At 41.3% G+C, this 22,872-nt stretch overlaps 1 protein-coding gene across 4 annotated transcripts in view; it reads right to left on the reverse strand.

The window, feature by feature from the left end:
• The window catches only part of LOC102203450 (protocadherin-1-like), a 218,037-nt gene that overhangs the window by 47,946 nt on the left and 147,219 nt on the right, over positions 1 to 22,872 (reverse strand). The window contains exon 5 of one of the 4 annotated variants that reach the window (XM_005737756.2): positions 7,061 to 7,157. The exons of the other annotated variants lie outside the window; for them this stretch is intronic. Coding sequence (XP_005737813.1) covers positions 7,099 to 7,157 — 59 coding nt within the window. The 3' untranslated portion in view covers positions 7,061 to 7,098. Of the gene's footprint in view, positions 1 to 7,060; positions 7,158 to 22,872 lie in introns of those variants that run through there. 4 annotated transcript variants of the gene reach the window in all.

Consider the following 22,872-nt stretch of genomic DNA (forward strand, 5'->3'; position numbering starts at 1 on the left):
TCGACGATTTTAATAGTCGACATAATCGTGACTAGTCGACTAATCGTGGCAGCCCTACATGGAATATGTAATATTTACAGCTTCATCAAGCTTTTAAAGCTGAGGCTTATTTATGGTGTAAAGTTCTTCAGACACCGGATGCGTAAAGTTTGCGTTTTAAATATATTTCGGACTCGCATATTCTTAATGCAGCCTAATTTCACAGGACGACCTTGCACTGCTTATTTTTTCTGACCAAGTTAGATTTTTGTTTGCAAATAACCAGACCTGACCAATCAGGCCACAGCATTTGGGAACAAGTGCACTGATGATGGAAATCCTATTTGACCTCAGACACACAGCTAGGTGCTGCTCGAGGTTATTTACTCTCTGAAATGATTTCTCTGCTTCCTCAGCTCAAACTGCCCCACCGGCATCCTGAAGTACGGACGAAAGCGGCCGTGAAACAGCTTCAACTCCTGAAAATCTCCCTGCCGCTGCCTTCTCCTGAGAACTGGGTGTATCCAGAGATTCAGTTTCTAGCTATTCTTCTTTAGAAACATCAGGACAAGCTTCATGTCGACTCTAGTTCTTTTTTTTTTTTCAGTGCATTTTTTTGGTGCATATGTACGTTACAGGACAAATTCAGATCTGAAAAATTCTGAATTTCCTGTCATTTTGTTTACAATGTGCTTGGTGTGTAAAACCGGTGAGAAGCAAAGCTCCACAGTACATGAGAAAAATATACAAATCTTTGAGACTCCCGACATATTTTTACATGTACTGTTTTCCAAAAACGTCCAGTTTTCAGCTTTATTTACTTTATTGGCTTCTATTAGTATATAAAAACATGTCTATTTACTAACTAATTATATTCAGTTCTGTGCTGAAAATGATTCATTCCAATCTAATGTAATATGAGTGTGACCTGTAAGGAAAGTGCAGTTTGTCCTCATCCAGACGCGAAACTTTAGTTCTATTTTAAATCACCAAAACAGCCTCCTGCAGGTGTTTTATAAAGAGCCTACAGTAACATAAGACTGGTGCAAAACTGCCTTCATGTTCAGGGAAAGACATTTAAAAAATATAATATGAATCTTTTCATGGCATCTGTTTGATCTAACACAGGGAAAAAACTATTTTGCACGTTTTGCATACCACAGACCTAAAACTCGTGGATGTCAGTGACCTGTGCAAAGGTGTGGACGGCTTACGGCTGATAAATCTACTGCTTGTCATTCTTTTTTCTGACCTGAGCTGAAGGTAAACAGCACCTACGATAGGTGGACCAGAGTTCAGGAGATCAGTGACCCCACTCGGGTTCAAATCTCTGGATTCTCAACAGGTTAAAGTCAGCTAGAATACTCAACTGTGCACCCACAGGCACAGTATAGCTGATAGAAATTTAGTCACATAGTCCAAGTGACAGCAGCTCACGTATATGGGCTCAGAGGGGTGTGTGCGTTTGTGCGCATGTGTGTAACCAGGTGTAGAGCTGTCACTGAAGGAGAAAATTAGTCAGAAAATGACAGCAGCGTACCTGAGTGAGCAGACACAAACTTCAAAAAGTTTGCAACGACACACATTTCACAGAAACTTCACACACGCACAGCCGCGCACACACACACACAAAGCTATTTTCACTGCGGTGAAGCCTCAGTGACTGCATGATATTTAATTATACTGATAAAAAAAGACTAAGCGCTCTGAGTCGCTGTCCTTTTCTTTTCATCTCCAGGTCAATTTGAACGCTCGGAAATGTTTGCATTTCACATCCTTTGACCTTTGATCCTCTGAGTTTATTCTTAAAAACTGTTCAATTGCCAGAACAAACACTGAAAGTTAAGGTCAAAGAACGGGTCTATATCAAGCATGAGCCCCAGTGGTCGATTCTTTATGAACCAATGGGCCACGTTAACGACGAGCTAGTCCATCTCTATCCCTCACAGTCATGTGGTACATGAAACAATACCCTACAGCGCAGCATCACAACCCTCAAAGAATGGAGTCAGTGTTGCACTGACACCAAATATTCAGATTACTGCACAATGAGGTTTTCTTGAAGTGCAACTAATGGTGGGAAAATTCTTGAGTTGACTGAACCTGTTGATCTAACTTAAACCAGCTCATTGTTGGATCTTCGCATCAGCTGAAATTCTTTTAACTTGATGAGACCGATGCGGACAGTTCCCCGTCTTTGTACTGGTGTGAGAACTCACGCCTTTCACTTAGAAGGAGGAGAAACATTTCAGCACACTCTCTGGGGTGATGCCTTCTACTGAAGTCAATAAGTTAGGGATAATCATCAATATTTCGGAAAGGTTTAAGAAGATTGGGCCTTACTTTAGATTCCACAACAGTCATGTAGAAACATGAGCTAGTTTACTGAGTGCAGGCTCATTAGAGAGGGTTTACTCATCAACACTGCAAACATGTTTATGCTTTCCACGATCAATAATCAAGCAGCTTGAGATGATACATAATTGTGCAATTAAAACTTTGGAAGCAAAGTCAATATGATATCCCCGCTGAGGTCTCCCGTGAAAATAGATATGTTAAGGTGTCTCATACAAGGTGCTCAGGAACAAGAGCAAACTTTCTGTGTGTGTGTGTGTGTGTGTTGCTTTTGGCTTCAGACATGCAGAAAACAGATGAAAAGAGAAAGTAAAGCTGCGGTACATGATATCAGCACTTATTTATTTTAATAAAAACCTCTGAATACAAAGTACATTCACAGGTACAGTAGCAAGCCACTGAGCTGCTCTGTTGGATTTCTACAGCAAACCAGTGATCACTACAAATATTCAAATTCATACACCATTTTACAACTTTATATCCCATAAACATACCGCTATAAGTCAGAATAAACACACTTTTGTACTTACAAACAAATAATCCTGGTTTTCGGCTGTTATTCATTTGTTACTAAGCTGTAGCACTAACCAACCAACCAGCTGAGTCCTACACAAGTCTATTTACTGGAAGATACAAGAAAGAAAAGCTCTGATTGGCAGGTCAATAAGAGCTTCAGTCGTTAATGATTTGATTAACAGGTCGATAAGGAGTCTAACTGCCTGAATGACAGGATTCACTGGCAGTTAAATCTTAAATGGCCTAAAAAAAAGGAAATCTCCAAGCTATTTGTTGTTAAAATGAGCTTTTTTGGACAGGAGGGGTAAAGGAGGACGTGGAGCTGACTGTGGTTTGGATATGGAGCAGCAGCAGACTTTAAACAGAGAGATCACGACAGAATGATCGCGTCTGAATATTTATGTATTGCGACACAGTATATACTATGATAAAGTTATCAGTTATCTTTTGGTGCTTGTAGTTCTTTAGATAATAATAATAGTTTTGGTTTTAGATACAGGATGATGGCGTTTGCTCAGCACAGCAACCGGAAGCAGAACAAAGCTGCTGTTTTAATTCCATCGAAAGGTTTTTCAGGAATTCATCAACCAATTATAAGAAAATGCTCATAAACTTCAAATAAGTCCATTGACTTTACTAAAAATGTCTCATTTGATAAAACAGAAATTGAATGTGCAAAAAAGAAGAAAGAATCAATAAATTCTAGTAAATTTGTAATTATACAAAGATTTGTTTTATTTTTCTCTGAATTTTAACCTAATGACCTGTAACTTTATCAGTAACCTGAATAAAAAAATGAATGAATGCATCGTCTTTTTCCTTTTTTCTTCATGCAGCAGTTTTCTCCAGCTTTCAGTCTCTGAGCTCGGTGCAACTTCTACACTGGAAACATAGATTAAACTGATTTTCATTTTATCATCTGACTCCAGTTTACAAGACAAACAAGAGGACATCTGAATGTAAGAGTGTGGCCAGTCAATTCTAAATCAATTATAAAGGAAGTGAAGTGGCAGGAGTGAGTTTCTGTCCACCCTGACAAGCCTTTCTGTCGGCCTGTGAGAGAAAGCAGGTTGGCTGATTATCTGCCAATCACCCTGTCCTCCGAACCCTGACTGTCACTCATCAACTCCAGGCACGGGGGCTACAGAAAAAGGAAACAAAGGTCAATAAATCTTCTTGATGCATTCTCAATCATCCAGGAAAGTAAATCTCCAAAAGTTGACTCTGTTCATCTGAATGTAGCGTTTTGTGGGAGAAACGTTTCGTCACTCATCCAAGTGACTTCTTCAGTCTCAGCTGACTGCAGGTTTCCCCAGTCTTATATACAGTTCATTTGCATAATGACTGAAACCAGCCCACTGAAGGAACAATGGGCTGGGAGGTCAGTTCCTTAATCGTAATTATGCAAATTCTCATGACCATTGATCAACAACCACTGACCAAAACCCACTGACCAAAGCCCACTGATCAATGGCTATGAGTACCATTCACAGAGAGTTAGGGAATGGCTGCAATCACAGCATTGTAAGATGGTGACAGATGTACCCTTAGGCCCCCTCCTCGATTCAGAGATGGTCTTTCCCTTTTCACGTAAATGGCCTCCTTGACTCCGCGCTCAAACCAGCGTTCCTCCCTGTCCAGGATTTGTACATCCTCATCATTGAAAGAGTGTCCACTGGCCTGTAGGTGTAAATAGACTGCAGAGTCCTGGCCTGACGAGGTAGCTCTTCTGTGTTGTGCCATCCGCTTCGCCAAAGGTTGTTTGGTTTCCCTGATGTATAAATCCTGGCAATCCTCCTGACACTTAACAGCGTACACTATGTTACTCTGTTTGTGTTGGAGGACCCGATCCTTGGGGTGGACCAGTTTTTGGCACAGCGTGTTTTGGGGTTTAAAAGCCACAGAGACCCAGTGTTTAGAAAAATTGCATCTTAACTGCTCTGATATTCCTGACACATATGGGATCACTACAGGTTTTCGCTTGGGCAGCGGTTGTCCGTCTCTCCTGGATCGGCTGGAGCTTTCTTTAGGTGCCTTTCCAGCTTTGACAAAAGTCCAGCTGGGATAACCACATTTACTCAGGGCCTTCTTGATGTGCTGTTCTTCTGCCTCCCTGGCCGCTGTGTCAGTGGGGATGATGTTCGCTCTGTGTTGTAGCGTCCTGATGACACCCAGTTTGTGCTCCAATGGATGGCAACCTGATCCGTATGCACTGGTTTACGGTACACGTCAGCTTTTAGATGTCCCAAATTACTGATGGAAATCTCACAGTCTAAGAAGGCTAACCTACCACTTTTCATATCCTCCCTGGTGACGGTGTCGGTCCACCGAGTTAATGTGATCCGTGAAATGTAGTATGTCCTGAGATTTGATTTTCACCCAGGTGTCATCCACATATCTGAACCAATGGTTTCGTGGTGTTCCAGGGTAGGATAGCAAAGCCATCTTTTCCACTTCTTCCATGTACAAATTGGCCACGATGGGCGAAACTGGGGAGCCCATGGCGCACCCATGTTTCTGCCTGTAGAACTGACCCTTGTATGTGAAGTAGGTGGAATGAAGACACAGTTCCAAAAGCAAACACACTTGGTCGATGCTGAGAGTGGTCCTGTTGCTGAGGTTGGTGTCATCCTGTAATCTCTTACGGACTACCTCCAACGCTTCCGTGACTGGGATGCAAGTGAAGAGAGATGTAACGTCGTACGAGACCATTGTTTCATCTGACTCCATAATAACATTTCTCACCTTCTCAACAACTGGATGTGGTGTTCAGAGCTGCCCACCAGCGGGTTGAGGATCGAAGCCAGAAACTTGGAGATGTTATAGGTGACCAAGTTGATCATGCAGACAATCGGTCTTAAAGGTGCACCCTGTTTATGTATTTTCGGTAAACCATACAGACTTGGTGTAGACTCCCTTGGGTATAGCCTGTGATGCGAGGTCCGGTCAATAGCCTTGTCTTGTTCTAACTGCTTCAGACAGTCTATCACCCTCTTCCTGTAACCACTTCCTGGGCCTCGTTTCAGGGGCTCATAAGTATTTTCGTCACTGAGTTGTGACAAATTTTTCTCATGATAGCCTTTCTGGTTTAGCAGTACTGTGCACCTACCCTTGTCTGCTGGAAGGATGATAATGTTGTTGTCATCACTAAGTGATGTGAGTGCCTTCCTCTCCTCCATGGTGATATTGGATGCTGGGGGCTTTGCGTTGCTGAGACAGGCCGAAACTTTCGTCCGTAGTTGCTCTGCTTCCACTTCTGCAATATTGTTGTTACGAATTGCTGTTTCTGTGGCTGCGATCAGCTCCACTAGTGGGATTTGTCTTGGTGTGACAGCAAAATCCAACCCTTTAGCAAGGATGTTTTTCTTTGTTTTGGTGAGCTGTCTGTCAGACAAATTCTTCACCCACTTATCCACATCCTCGGTGTTGCATCCTTGTCTCTTCTGGTCACTGAGGACACTCTCCATATTTTGTGGTGGTTTCCGACGTACAACAAGTAAGTCAAACTTCCTTTGTTGCCTGGTCTTAGACTTCTTGTGCTGTGCTAGACGAGCCATTTATAAGATTGGGGGAACCTGCAGTCAGCTGAGACTGAAGAAGTCACTTGGATGAGTGACAAAACTTTTCTCCCACAAAACGCTATGTCCAGATGAACAGAATCAACTTTTGGAGAAAGGTCAATAAAGTTCAAATATGGCCCATAAAATGTGACTTTTGGGAAACAATGTGTAGTTCTCACACAGAAAAGAAGCTTCAAACCAGCTGATAAAAAGAGGCGACAAGAGCAAAAACCCACAAAAGGCCAATAATCCACTGCGATCGTGACGAGTCCACTTAGGCGTCAGTTACATCCACAAAGAGAACAGTGCAGCGTAGGCGAAAAGGTACAAATCCGCTCCCCAAAAAGTGACCTACCGAGGATGAGGAGGGACAAAAACAAAAAAAAAAAGATCCCAGAGGAACCAAAGATGATTAACTCCTCATTATTCGGGAAAATTTCTCCAACCAAAAAATATTTCTTTAATCAGGTATTTGTTTTTTGATTCTCCTCGATGGGAACTTGTACGAAGTGAAACATGAAGCAAAAAAAGCAGTTCACAACCACCACAGGCAAGGAGGGAAGAGAAAAAATCCTCAGAACTGAAGCAGAGACAGAAAAAGCTTGAGGACTGAATCGGTTTTCTTTTTGTAAATTCAAGGAGGAAAAAAAAAGAAGCTTTAGATGCTCTTTGTGTCTTTAGTTTTGTCTTAAGGCAGTCTTTTATGTCCGGCCCCCCTCTCCAGCTGGGTGCTTGACGACGCTCCACCTACAAGAGGATAGATACGGACGTCTTACACCTCAGGTAACGCAACGTAGATATCACATTCCATGCAAAATGTCTCAGAAATGAGAAAAAAATGCCAAAAAACGTAGGAGTAATTGAAAGCTGGTTGAAGGAAAAATGATGCTTAAAAAAGGAAGCTAATTAAAAAAAAATGTGGGGGCAAAATACGCAAAATGAATTCACTGATCAGTTTGAAAATATCTTTAAAAAAAATAAGTGCACCATTCATAAACTCACATGGCCACAGTTATATACAGCTGTTAAAAAAAAGACCAAATCATTGAGTCTCGCTGGTCACATTGGATTCAGTCAAACAACCGTTTTGGTATGAACAGAAATTTAGAAACAGAACTACATGTTTTATAAATCAAGACACGAATATATAAGATTATGTGAACTTTGTTCATTTAGTCAGCCATTACAGTTTGAGACAGGCTAATTGGATAAGCTAGCTTCCGATTTCATTTAAAAGTTTAATTCCTGTTAACGAGCAGTTTAAATAAAGTAATAATAATAATAAAACTATCTTGAGCCGAGGTTTGCAAAAGCTCACGTTAACGTTTGCTAATTGTTCTGTCATTGTTGGCCTGAGTCAGGTGGACCGAGCGCGGTTTTGCACATTTCTGTCAGGCCAGGTTCTGCATGAACGCACACGTATGCCTTGCACCCTCAGTCATTTAAATGATTACACTATTACTGGCAGCTTGTGAGTCTTTGGCTTTGAATTTTCCGTACAAAGAAATATTGAAGATTCATAGAAATGCACTTTTGCACCATTGTTCTAAACGTCGTCACCTGAGAAGGTGTGGATAAAACAGGAATGTGAGTAAAGGCTGCTGAAGCTCTCCATGCTCTCATGGCTGTTTATTCTTTTGCACTCCGGGTGTTTGATTATTGTCACTCTGGTGTAGCCCATGTCTACAGCTCTGATCCAAATACCCCTCCAAACATTTCTGCTGCTTTACATGCAGTGTTTGTGCAAGTATACATGCTGATCCTCATTACTGATCCCTCAGGCACCTGTGAATACAGTGACAGAAAGAGGTCTCACAGAGCCACAGCTCACTTGCATTGCAGTTGTTAGCTAGCCATGTGGACAGGCTGTTTACAGGTGTGACTCTGGAGCCCCTCCTACAGCACTGCTCGTGCCGTTATGTCTTTATAATTATCTACAACTAATTCTGCGTATTTCTACATAAAGCTACTTTCGGCTGCTCCCTCACTGACAAAGGACCGCCACAGCGGAAAGCTCCACATGTTTGATGCCGGATGTCCTTCCTGATACAACCCCAAAGGAATCTGATCTCCTGCTGGGAGATCGCTTTTTAAGCAAATGTGTAAACCACCGCACTATACGCACTTCTGCACAGGGTTCTTACTGTATATACTTTACAATCAACTGTCATAATAATTATGATAATCATAATAAAAACATGCAAAATAAAAAACATGTAACTTATAATCCAACTTATAATCACTTTTATTGTAAATGTGGTACTTGAAGTTCATTGGATTGCTTTAATTTTACATGCAAACTACACAATCACCTGAGATTGCTCTGCTTGAGAGTGACCAATCACCAAAGGTCCATTCAGGCTCAATATTAAGGCACTTCTAATGCCATCAAAAGTGAATATAAAGGCTCATAAACGGAATTAGATACAGCTAACATCTCTGCAGTGAGTTCATTGTTGTTTGAGGTAAATAAACTCAGACGGCCGTCTGGAGGTCAACGCGCAAAAAATCTCTTCTTGTTCAACTTGAATGCGCCTCAATAGTCTGCTACAGTCGCAGTATTATGAACATTTAATTCAATACACTGTGGGTGTGTATTTATGTGTCAAGGCATTAGTGACCTTCAAGTAATGAATCGGGCTGAACCAAGTTGTACAATGAACCTGGAGGAACATATAGACCCACACGTGCACACATACTTGCACACACGTGCACACGCACACGCTGCAGCAATTGGCTGCAGTGTGCTGTGATCTGGCATTAACTTTCGATTTTAACAGTAGTGAAGTGTGATATTTAAGCATGTATCCATGGCCAGAGGTGCTGCTGCACTTTTCAGGGATTACAGTCTCTAAGTAAGGTCTTCCTCATCTCTCTCTTTTTCTTTTTATTCTATTTTTCTTGCTCTGTACATTTTTCGTCTTTTCCTAGAGCTCCCCCTCTGGATTGTTAGCTCTTCTTCACCTCACGCGCTCCTTTCTTTTCCTCGATCTTCCTGCTCTTTCCTCTGCGTCCCTTCTTATTAATACATTCTCCTCCTTGAATTAAGGAGGAAGTCTCCCTGTTCCTCCTCTTGAATTCTGCCTCCTCGTCCTCCTCCCTACCATCATGGCAGCATCTGTTCATAATGAAAGACACAGTTGGACATCGTTCTCGTTTAGCGCCTCCTCCACGCTACCTGCTCCAGAGGTTACCTCCCGCCGGGCGCGTTTGTTAGACATCATCAGCACTTCCCAGCAACCTTCCCTCCCTTCCTCCCTGCCACCTTCTCCTCCTCCAGATGTCATTGATCTAGAAGTGGGTCACAACAGCGCTGAATCAAAGCTAGGTTACACAAGGCTCCGAGGCAGATACTGTATGTAATTTTAGCATGGGTTAACATTTATGCGGGAGAATGCGAAATGCTACGAGTGTTGTTTGGAGCATAAGACCTGACAGGTGCTGAAAGGTGCAGAAGATCTTGGCCTTTAAGCCGCATGAGTTTATAAATAGGACTTTAATTTGGAATGTGTAGCTCTAAATCAGACAGGTCGGTCTTTTAGCTTAACATGTAACTCTGTTCTTTATAATTTAATCGTGGAATCCTAGACTGAAAAATTCATAATCGTACACGGAGCTCAGAATCAGTCAATAAAAATATTATTAGAATTTACTAAATGGCCTAAAACAGATCAACTGTTTTTTATATTTCCGTGTTATGTTCTGTTCAAAGTGAATTTCAGTCTATGCAAAGGTATGAATCATGACCCGTAGAATTTTGTGGCAAAGTGTCTAAAATGACCCACAAAACACACAAAATATTTCTCTTCTGCAAGTAATAAAGCCTTAAGGACATTTTGAAATCATGATTAAAAATGTTCAAGTGATTAAAACATATTAATAAAAAAAGCTTGGATGTTCATTCTCAATCTTTGCATATTGGCCTTAAAATGCTCTAAATTCACAGGTAGCCTTCTGTTTTGCAACCATCTGAACAAGAAGGTTGTGAAAGGCGATAAAAGCTAACAGGAAGCTGCTCATTACTGAACCTTGTGTTTAAAAGATGAGCATTTAAAGGACAGCTGCCATTTTTTTTAATCTTTTTATCAAAGCTATAAAAGGACAGTTTCAAAACTGGATGCTTGTACAAAACTACACGTTGCTCAATAATAATGCAACATGCAATGTGTGCAGATGATCTTTAGCAGCGTGGTTTGAAAAATCTGCCTGTGGAAAGTAACAGAAAGCCACTTGTCCTCACTTCATTTAAAGTGCCCTTTAGCAAGGCTCTTAAACTCAAACTACAGCAGAGGAGGTGCTCACTGGTCATCAGACTGTGGCTGTACTGGAGCCACAAAACTGGATGTGCCGCATACACATCAGCCACCCTGACCTAATATGTCTCCTTTACACTTTTGGAGTGGCCCTCCAATCAGAGAACCAAAGGGGTTATAGAAAGGGGGAAAAAAAATCTCCCAGTGAGTAAGATGTCATTAAACATAAAAAAAATGATAGAAGAGCAGAAATTTGATTTTTTTTAAAAATGAGTATCCACTAGAAATTCAGCTGGGAAAACAACAAATTAAAATGAATTCAAAATAAAATACGAATACATCACAGTCAGGAGGAGGAACTCCCTTTAACAGAAAGGAAAAGTCATCTGCAGTGACACGTTTACTTTGAGAGAGTCCAGCTCAGAACTTTAGCCTCAGTTTTTTATCCTTACGTTGCAGTTATCATAAGATAAAGTTATCAATGAGATAAAATGGGACGTTTCTTTCCATCTACTCACACATTTCAGGTACAAACAAAAGAAAACAGTAGAACTGAATAAGCTCTTCAAAGTAGACTATTTTCACAAAATCATTATGATTTACAAGGTTTGTTTGATGGAAGATCCATCCAAGTTGATATACCGTGCTCACAATAAAGTAACGCACAGTTCCATTAGGGATAAATACCGCAGCGGGACTGTGTCACAGCCTCTAATCAGGCTGTTGAACCGCAAAGTGAAAGTGAAATTTCTGTCCTCCAGTTTGGTGCAGACTAAGCATGCAGCACTTTATGAGTTTATAAAGTCAAGACAGTTGCCCTTGCTGCTTACTGTGGATAAATTGAGTTTCATTGAGCAAACAAACACCAAGGTTCTGTTCACAGAGAGAGGTTATGAAGCCTTAAGTCAATCCATCTGTTCAAAGAGCAAGTTAAAAACACAAAACTCTCTCGAGCATTTCAACACCAGCCTTCCTCTGAGAACAAAGCTTCAAACATTCAAACCTCGACTAAAGGCTATTGAAAATATTCCAGAGAGGAGAGCTGTGCATTTTTGCTTTTGTTCTTTAACTTTCAGTTGTTAACCAGAAGGACAAAAAGGCCTGGCAATTGAAGCTCTAAATAAAATTAGAAAGATTCCTGCCATGACTTGGAAAAATCCAACAGCAGAAAGCTGAAAGTCAAAGACCAGGTGTCATAGTTATAAATGTTATAAATATGTTTTCTGGCCTTCCAGCAAATTGTGAGAAATGAATTTCTGAGAACGAGCACATGCCACTCAGCAAACACCTCCGCAGTCCTCTTGTTTGCTTTACTCGGAAAAAGATACGGAACAATATCGGCATTCTGTCCTACCCTGCTCTAATAAAAGCTGTGAAAATGATAAATATGTGTTTATCCTTCAAGGATGACTAACAATTATATGTTTTTACCCAGAGCTACTTTGTATGCAGTCAGTGCGCACAGGTGTTTGTTTCCTCTTTTCTTTGTTTTCTTTTCAACATGAAGACATGGTTCCTGTTTCAGTAAAGGAGGTCAGAGGTCAATGTGCAGCGAGAGCAGGCAGGAGGTCACTTTCAAAAACAGAAAGAACAAAACAAGCGGCGGATGACTCCATCGAGTGCTGCACACAGAGCAGTTTCTATCCCACAACTGTGGCAAATGTATGAACAACATCCAGTTTGATTAATCTACAAAATAATCCAAATGTAAAACCAGTTTGGCTTCAGAGGTTTAATCCCACTCAGTTTTTTTATTTGCATATGACAAAGTGTCGAAAATAGCAAATGTGGAGAATTTTCTGCTTCCAGATGTTTTCAGTCTTTATGCTAAACTAAGCTAATCCCTGCTAGCGCTATCTTATAACACACAAAAATCACCCTTGGCTAAAACTAGAACTTAATGACTTTATTACTGTAAATAAAACAGAAAACAATGATTTGCATGTCATTTAAACCCCACAGTTATTATACGAGCAACATCAATAAGCTGGGTAATCTGCCAGCATCTCTGTTAACAGCTGCTGGCTGGTGCAGGAGTTCAGCTGCTGAGCAGTTTGGGGTCTTCTTTGTAGTATTCTTATTTTATTAATACAGCAAATGTTATCAGTATTGACAGGTCTGGACTGCAGGTAGTAGTTTAGTAGCTGAGGTAGTACTACAAAGGCATGATGTTTAAAAAAAATCAAACATGTTTTAGGATCATAGAGCTTAAATAAGCAAAGCTTTCCTGAAGAAAACATCGTCATCTGGATGTTACTCCAAAGCCAGTTTATATCAGTCAGCATTAACGATGACTCCACAAATCACCCGGTCACACCAGTATACATGCTGGGTTCTGGCCACAATGTCCCCTTTTCTGTTTCTCCCAGAGGACACAAACCACAGTTTCAGCACTACTTCAGTCAGACCGAGACCAGATCTTATTTAAATCTTTGCATATTTTTATTTTTTCATGCGCATGTGGATGCAGACTATGCTTTTTAAAAGCCGGTGCAATGATTACCACTACACAATCATGTCCATTTTGATTGCAGAAGAGTGTTGGTATTTAAACATCGCTGCAAAGTAAAAAAAAAAAAAAAAAATCACTCATAAAGAAATGTGAGGAATCAAATAAAATACATTCCAACAAGGACACTCACATCTGTTGAGGTAAAAAGCTGACTAGCAAAATTCAAGGTGTCGGAATAGACTGTCAAATACAGACGCACTTTTAAGGAAATAATTTAAAAAACAAAGAGTTTTGATGGAGAGAAAAAAAACCCTGCAACCCTTGGGCAATATGCAAAGTGGATAAACTTCCCCGTTCGCCATGCCACCAAACGGGGCGTGGCGAACGATCAGCTGATTTACACTCTCAGTGATGAGTGTGGAGGCATCGGGGGGAACGGATGGATGTATATACCCAGTCTTGACATAAGAGGGGGAACTAACGCATACTTTAATAAAAACAGGAAATGAAGTGATGTGAAATCTATGTTTTATCTGCAAGTGAGATTCTAAATACCTTTAAGAAATCTACAAGAGTACAGCCAAGTTATCAAACCATATTTTTGGTGAAGTTGAACCTTCTTCAAACTTCAACCTGTGAAATATGCTGTGTATTATTTAGCGCAGATTATATAATATGGACACATTATATAATAATGATACAAAAGAGCTCATTGGTCACAAGGCTAGGCATACTGAAGCACTATTTGATGTCATCATCATCATTTCTTCCTGGAAAAATTCTGAGCATGATCCTATTATATGAACAGGTTAACAATGGGAATCACATCAAAGGCAAATCTACCCACAAAACCGAGCCGCTGAATATGAATTACCGAGTGTTTTCGCAGTCTGTTTTCTGCCGTCCCCGAGGCTCTCTCAGGACTTCAGATGGTGAAGGAACTGACATAAAGACCCCTTTTAACACAGCCTCAACACAGGCAGAGGAGCTCTCTGCATTAGCCTGCGCATTCTCCAGCCGGTGAGTCTCCAGCAGCAGCAGCAGCAGGAGCACACAATGGAGAATATAAAAAGGCGCAAAGGCACGTACCTGCATGAAAAGCACCGTATAGAAGCATAAAGGAGAAATTTCAGTGGTAAGTAAAGTGGCAGTGTGGCGCGACACCCCTCTCTGTCTGTCAGGCCTGTGATAATGCAATGGTCGCTATCCAGCAGTGTGCTCTATTCACAGCTCCAGGCTTCCTTTTCACACTGTCCACAAAAGAATAAACACACTGCACATGTGGGGTCTGCTGACTGTTTGAGTGGCCTGTCCTTTTTAAACTGTCCTTTTGTCCTGCACTCGACGTGCCGCACTCCTGCGGTCCGACTGGTAGTTCACTAAATGGTTCAATTTGCAAGAACTGCTGCCAGCAACATGCGGAGACTTAAACCGCCAGAGGTTTAATTTCCAAAATATAGAAAGTAAAGAAGAGGAGACCAGCTAAATCGCCACAAACATGATGATGATGCAGACAAGTGAACTTTTACCCGCTTAGTGGGAAACACAATGCCTGAACACAAAGTCCCAAACCTGACAGATTTCACTTTTTAAGACAAATAAATGTTTACTTTGAACAGACGTGTCTCCAAATGGAGACTTAACCTGCAAGGTTGCGGTGCATGGCGCCACACAGCTACCTGTTCATGCGCAGACCACCATCCCATCGAATGTATTTCAGCAGAGCAACGTTCTCACAGGAACAGATTTTCATCTTCATATTCCTTTAACATTCCCACTAATATTTCCATGTTATGCCCCTATTTGGACTTTTTTCAGAACTGGGCCAGTTATCCGAGTCGCTTTAAATTTAACTTGAGCTCTGACTGACTCATCAGATATTTGCCGTCTGTCAGCCTTGAGCCTTTCTTGGTGTTGTCTGCAGCATGTCTGCCCATAGTACCTCATCGGTTAGCATTAGCTTATTGCATTGCATTGGATAACGCTGTCAGTAGTCAGCTGTACTGCAGTCTTTATTAGGTTCTGGCATACTTGTTGTGCTGTTTTACGTAGCTCATCCTTTGAATTTATGTGTTTTTTTATGTGCTGCTGTTAAACAGATTTACTGTGGAACAGGCTGAGGAGAGCGTCTCAAATGTGACAGCTGAGAAAAAAACTGCTCAGACTGACAGAGAGACTCCATTTTGGAGAATTAAATCAGTTAAATGGCTGTGGGAGAGCGGAGAGGGAAGCTGGATGCGTCCACCGGGCTGAAGAGCTCTCAGGAAAAGGCCTCAGTTTCTCCTGCCAAGACTGAATCTTTTATCTTTCTTTTCGCTTTATTGGTGCCGCTCTGACCCGTCGCTCCCTCTTTCTCATTTTTCAAAGTCGATTTTCTCTCTTAAGTGTTCTGCTTTCTCTCGCTTCTCCACTTTTTCTTCTCTATTCCTTTTTTTTCCCTTTGGTCAAATCACTTTTAGCTCTTCTGCTCACACTTTGACTTATAGCTTCTTTTTTCCTCAAACACTCGATGGCAGACAGACAGACAGACAGACAGACACTCAGCCAGTCAGAGTGAGATGAGACAAAGCTGGACATGATTTAGGGGACACTTTCAGATGCCCCGCTGTAAAGGCAGAAGCCATTTCTTGAGCCTATGAGTAGAGTTTTAACATATGATAAGAAGTATTGAAGTTATTCGCATGCCTGCAGGGTGGGTGGAGCCATAAGAGAGTGAATCAAAGAGCCTGACGACCAAAAGGGGGGCGGAGTAAATTCAAGACCAATCAAACGTTACTAGTAATGTATTCGCATAGCGTCATGTTTTAACCCTCTGTGGTTACTACAGTTCTGCACATCAGGCTTGCGCTTGGAAATCTTGTTGTCCATTCCTTACACATCCTCTCGCTCCACAGGACTGTTAAACAATGTGGTTTAAAAGCCCACTGCCCTCTCACCCAGACATCTCCATACCTCCACAGGTGTCCCCTCTCACTCCTCATCCTCTTCACCGCTGCCCTCACTTCCTCCTTAATAATCCTGTGCATCCATCCTGATTCATTCACTGTCCTCCATCCATCCTCTCTCTCATTTTCTTCATTCATCAGCCCTTTAAAATACGTGTAAAATACATGTTCTCAGCACAGTCTCTTTCCACATCTATCCTTAATCACCCTGACTTGCTGCACATCCTTTTCTCTGTCTAAACAATCGTGTCAGCAAGTGTCCAGCCTCTCACTATGAGCCTCTTTCTTTTGCTTTTGACACCTGCCTCTAGCCCAGTACTCTTGTCTATGTTCGTTATTTCTCTTTCATTATGAGCTGTTATATTAAGAAATATTCTTCAAGTAAATTAGTTTTAATGCACATAAAAAATTGAGATGATGATTGGTTATCAGATGTCGACTGTCAATCGGTTTATGTTCCTAACTCACAGCGAGAGGTATTTTTTCTCCTTTCCAGAGATTCAGTACTTCTCATAGAAAATGAATGAAAGGAAGATCCCACGTCCTTTGTGTTTCTATATTTTTGACATTTCTAACTTTTTGAGAGCTGCCAGTAGAGTATTGTGCAAAAAGTTCCAGACAGCAAAGTATGGGTAACTTTTCATTCATCATTGAACTTCTCTTAAGTTCAGTAAATTGAACATCAGTTCCCATCTCTGCATCTTCTGTTTCTTTATGTAATACTAGTTTGCAGACCAGACAATTGGAGTAGTAAATTAGGACTCGTGAAAGGAATATAAAGCCAATGTGGGAATGCTGGTAAATGCAGTGAATTGGCCACTAGAGGACAGTTTGCCAATCCATCTTCTCCTCGAATATGATCAAAGTTCACATTTCAGACACTACTAAATGGAATTGCAGTGGCTATATTTAGTGTTTATATTTGGTCTGTGGGCTGAAGCTGTTTCTGTGTGACTCATAGATGACATAAAAGATGAATATAGCTACCACGGCATCACCCATGGTTTCCAGTCCCATTTTGAAGCCTGTGTCTGTATAATGATTTGTTAACCCTATACCATTAGCCAATGAGCATGCCAAACTGACTTAATTTTGTTATGAACCAAAACAGTGACTTAGTCCATAAACTCAACAGAAAAGTGTTTCCCAAAGACTTCTGCAGGACAGGAAATCTTTTCTTGTGTCTCAGAAGCTCTGTCCATGTTTTCCACTCTGGAAGTTCATTTGTGCTTGCTGTTGTGCTGCAGAATCATTTTTGGTCAATCAGATGCCTTCCTGGTTTCAGACTTTTAAGAGCCCAAAATGTTGGAAGGACAGAAAATGCAGTGAGATGTGAAGACGTGCAGCCATATGCTTGGTCCGAAGTTCCAAAGAAGTTCCAAAGAAGAAGTTCCATGTACTCACTGTCATAAATACACTACTACAGCTCTTCTCTTTCATGCTCAGCCTTCTTGTTAAATTAGCAAGAACGGGAAACAGGAAGTGAACTACATCTTCTCATGTGTGACCACAAATACAATATTACAATACACCTTCACCCTCCCCCGATTCCCCCCTTCTATTCCTTCCCCAAAAACACACACAAATATACAAAGCCAGCTCTTCGTTTACTGTGTGTGGATGTGCACTGAAGCTGAGCTGCAAAGTGAAGTCAGACAATGAGCCGAGCTGCGACCTCACTGACGGCTTTCACTAACAGACAACACAGTCTGGGGGCGGGACCGACTGTGACCCTGCGGTACAGCTCGTACCTTGCTTTGTTCGTCTCCCTTTACTCTTTTTTTTTTTTTTTACTTCCCGATTCCCTCACAGACCGCCGCCGTCTAGGCAGCTGCTTTCTCCGTCTGATCTCCTCGAGCTTTTTGAGTTCAACCGTCTCGCGCTCCAGTTTTGAAAGAAAGAAAAGGGAAACGGAAAAAAATCTTTTTATGTGAAAAAAAAGGAAGATAAAACTTTTGGAGGGCTGCCTTTGCAGGGGTCACCACGGCAACCCCTACCAGCCCAATCCTTTTAATGTGAACGCCTCCTCTTCAGTGGCTCTGTTATCTAAAGCGTGTAGAGGCCAGAAGAAATCCTGCTCTGTGTGTGCGCTTAGCGGTTAGCGTGATGACTCATGCTTCACATCGAACACTTGAGCATCCTGTGAAACAGTGATTGAGTCAGAGCACAATGGCTCCAATGTTATTGATTAATTGAGTTCACGCAGGTGAAGCAGCATCAGAAATATTTGGTTATGATGTCAGACAACAGGTTAAAGAAGGTAACTTTATTGATTGTATCTCTTATAGAGGTCACACTGAAAGACTGGATTTACCCCAGAATACTGCAGAACATTCTGCTGTGAAAATATATTCGTATGAAATGACTTCATGGCATTATGGGATTTCTGTTCAGGATTCAGAGTCAATGCATTATCATCCAATGTGAGGGTTTTTTCGTTTATTCAGGGTCAGTGTCAAGGTGGTTGATGCACATGTCGTATCTTATTCTTGCAGTCAGTGATGGCATTTTTACATTAAGTTTTTTGATTCTAAACTCTCGAATAGTGCATTAATATCAATCTAAACGTAAGTACTTACTAATGACATGTGTCTGAGGAATAATATTGTGATATTTAAGGGGCAAAATTACATTTAAGACAGTAGTGTACCAAACACTCACACTGGGAGGGGCTAATCTGCCAGGAATGAGCCTGTGCTTGACTTTGATGCTTCTCTGAGCTATAGCTCTGCTTGACATAAATACAAAAGTTTAACAGTGAGGGACAGAATACCTGAAGACACTTCAGTTTATTCCTGGGGTTCATTATTTGTACATGTGGATGAAAGCAGGGTTAATTTTTTAACTTATACAGTATGTAAGTGTGGTATAAGGTCTTAATTTGGATTTGATCCAAAAGCCAAACGTGTGCATTTGAAAAAAACCAAAAAAAAAAAACCAAAACACCAAAACACACATCCCTTTGCTCCAGAAATAACCGGGATTTTTTTTATGAAGTCTGTTGGACTTATGAAAAAAAAAAAAAGAAAACTTCTGCTGAAGTTTTCTTCCTGTTAAAAGGGAGTTTTTTCTTCCCATTGTTGCCAAAGTGCTTGCTCATAAGGGGTCATGTGATTGTTGGGTTTTTCTCTGTATGTATTATTGTAGGGTCTACCCTACAATATAAAGTGCCTTGAGGCGACTGTTGTTGTGATTTGGCGCTGTATACATAAAACTGAGCTGAATTGAAAGTGAAAAATGATTACATTCAAAACTGTAGGTGTTAAAGATCAAACCACAAACAATGTTTATCATTTAAGCTATGTCAAATGATAGTGTTTAAATCCATCCATCCCATTTCACATTACTCTTGTCAGTTACTGTTTACTTTACTTTGGCCCTTTTGTCTATTCTCCTTGCATTGCTCTGTCTATATATTGCTGTGCCAATATGGCACAAAGCACTTTAACATTCCATTTGCACAATGTACATTTTCAGTGTTTTAATTTAAATGTACTTTTTGTTTATAATGTTTTGCACAGGCAAGGAGCAGCTCAGGACACATTTCACTGTGTGTACTTGCACACAATCCTCTTCAGGGTTGTTTATTTCAGAAGATCAATGAACTTGCACTAAAACTTCCAGGTGCACTTCAAACGTCACAGTTTTCACGGTGCAGTAGATGAATCCATGAACTATGTCTTGTCATTCCTAAAACTGCCACCGCTGTCACCTTATTGTCCAGTAGTTGTCTACAGGATGCAAATTTGCCGAACCTACAGCAACCTGGCTGCCAGTGCATTCGCTTAAATCCTTAAAAGATGTGTTCTATTATGATTGTAGGCTCACAAATGTCACTACAAAGTAGTGTGCAAACAAGCACATAAAAAGAAAAGCTAGATGACTTTTGTTTTAATACTTCCTGGAAAAGATTACACAGGGAGGGAGTAACACCCCAGAAAAAGAGCTCTTGAAAAAGAAATCCATTATTTATTATTAGTATTATTAATATTATTTATTGATTGACTGATTTTTACAAACTGTTTATACACAGTGCATCTTGTCTCCACCAGGAGTCACTTATCTCTGTGTGTGTGTGTGTGTGTGTGTGTGTATGTGTTTATGGCAGGCTTTTTCTGTGCTTTAATGAGCTCTGCATGGACATTAAGTAGGGGCTCTGAGCGCAAAAGAAGCGTCCAAACAAACTCAGCAGTTGGTCGAATGAGCCCACAATTAGGTCAGGCACAGAGGAAAAATAGCTGCTGTATCACTGCTGAATGCGAGACAGTTGAACCATTTCATCCACACACACAAGTAAACACAATGAGAGAAGCAGAAAACAGAATAATATGGCGGCTTCAAATGCTATAATGACAGCGATGAATAGCAGAGGTTGCAGTTACCACAGACAAGCTCTTTTCTTTCTTCTCTTGATAGATTTTCACTGCAGGAAGGCACGAGCAATCGCACACATGCGTGCACACACATCGTTAAAGTCATCCGAAATGCAGATGCGAAGGTACATACAGGTGGAGAATAAAGCCGCACCAGTCTGTGACACGATGCAAACCCAGAGGTCACATGATCAATCAGTTGTTCACTGCGGAGATCTGATTGGTTCTGATGAAGACAAATCAACTCAGACTGGACCAATCGCTGCCAGAACAAACTGCAAATAGGAAATTGACTTCCTGTCAGAAAGGTGAGATATCTGAACGAAACAATTCACAAACTCACACACACATACACACACACACAAACAGAGGCACACATACTGCGTCAAACGTGTACATGCACACACACACATCTTTAGATGTTTATATTTGTAGACACACACACAGCTGTATTTCCTTGTGCATTTCTTTGGTGAGACATGACTTCCTTACTTGAGGAATGTCACCACATAAACACACACATATATATATATCAAATACAACAACACAACTCACTGCTATGGTTTTGTTCAGTGTCAACTGTACAAAGAGGGATCTAAAAGCATCTACAACTACATATCCCATGATCCATATTACTGTCAGCAAAACTTATTAGACCACCGGCCCCGTTTACATCAGCTATGGTTTGGAAATTTGTTGGTAGGGTTGCGGAACTTTTCCAGTGCAACATAATGATATATATTTACAGCCACTGTGATGCTACATTATAGATGTTTCTATGTCTCTTTTTCCAAATAATTTAACAATCAAACACACCTCCAGTGCTTCTTCCTAACACAGATATAACTGTGTCCTTCAAGGCAAACACCGACAGCTGTCAGTGCAAACCAAAGTTTACAGAACACAGAACAATCTCTGACTACAGAGAGAAAGCGCTGAAGCACATCTGGCAGGACAGCTGTGGTGGAATGCCCGGCTCTCCCTACTCTCTCTGGAGACAGCGGTGGTGTGAAAGAGGCGGATGTCAGTGTGGTTTGACCACACGCGGCAGCTAACGACCTTAACGAGCCTCGGCTACGAAGGAACCAAATAAAAACGTGGATGTAGGCACGCAGAAGGAAGAAGGGAGGTAGGAAGAGAAGCTTGGGAAGGGGATGAATATAGGAAAAGAAATGAAATATGAGGAGGAAAATAAATAAAGAACAAGATGAAAGGTAAGGAGAGAAGGAAAGGACAGAGGAGGCAAATAAAGGAAAAGAGAGGGAAGGTTGTCGAGTTTTGACTTTGCCGTCCTCTAGGGGAGAAAACACTGTTCTGCTGCAGGGGAGGTGACCACAACATCAGGGACAAACGCCTTGTGTGTGTTTGTGTGCACGTGTGTGTGCACATGTATGCAACTTTGTGTGCAAGGCCCTGGGCTCTGTCCTTGCCTCCCACCCTGACCTCTGACCTTTGACCTCCAGTCCTTAGTGATGCTGCAGCCTGCCAGCAGCATGACGGATGTTCCTGCAGCTAACCAGTGCTGACATTAGAGAGACTGTGTGCGTGTGTGTGTGCGCACAGACAGGCGTGTTGAATATACATATACAGACTACAGCAGTCGATATCACAGTTTAAAGATACACTAGAGCAACCTGCTCACAAACAGACGAAAACAGACGAAATTACTTTTTAAAAATCACTCTCCTGAGACGAGATCAGTTTCACCAAAATGTTTTCACGTGACAGTGCCCACTAGTGGCAATAGTTATGGTGGGGGGAAAAAAGAAAGTCAGGAAACTACAGAGTCATGAAGTCGGTCAGCAGACAGGAGGCTGGAGTTCACTAATATTCACCTTTTTTCAACTCCCATAGCATCCTAAACAAAGGTTGTTTGGATTTTTGTGTGTTTGTGTCTAATTTTTATAGCAGTGGCAGATCTTATTTTTCTCCACTTGTAGTAGGTGCCATATGTCCTGCGACCTCTACAGACGGGCACAAATGTTTTGGCAGTGGTAAAACTATAGTAATCAGTAATTTGCCCGGAAAATGACATCTGTTATTGACTGTGACTGTTATTCACTATATTATAGAAATGTAAAAAAAAAAAGAATCCAAAGTGCATGAAAAAAAAACCCAACTTTGTGCCAGGAGTGTACAGTACAGGAACGAGGAGAGGCAAGCCACTCGCCGTTCATACAGGTGACAACCAAGAACAGTTCTTACATAAAACGTAGACAGCAACCTCAAACAACAGCGAGGCTTCATGAGAGGAGACAGTATTCTGATGTGGGACGAGACTACAGCGATGAACAGATGAGTCAGATCAGCTGATGTGCATAAGTGGTGAAGATAAGAAAAGATGCACAGACACGCAGGTGCCATATGTTCAGATACTTGTCGCTGCAAATGAACTCCAACAGAGGTCCTGGTTGTGAATTTATGAGTGTGTGTTGGGGG

This window comes from Pundamilia nyererei, unplaced genomic scaffold, assembly GCF_000239375.1.
Source record: "Pundamilia nyererei isolate P.nyererei 1_Seehausen unplaced genomic scaffold, PunNye1.0 scaffold00079, whole genome shotgun sequence".
In the NCBI taxonomy this organism is placed as follows: Eukaryota; Metazoa; Chordata; class Actinopteri; order Cichliformes; family Cichlidae; genus Pundamilia; species Pundamilia nyererei.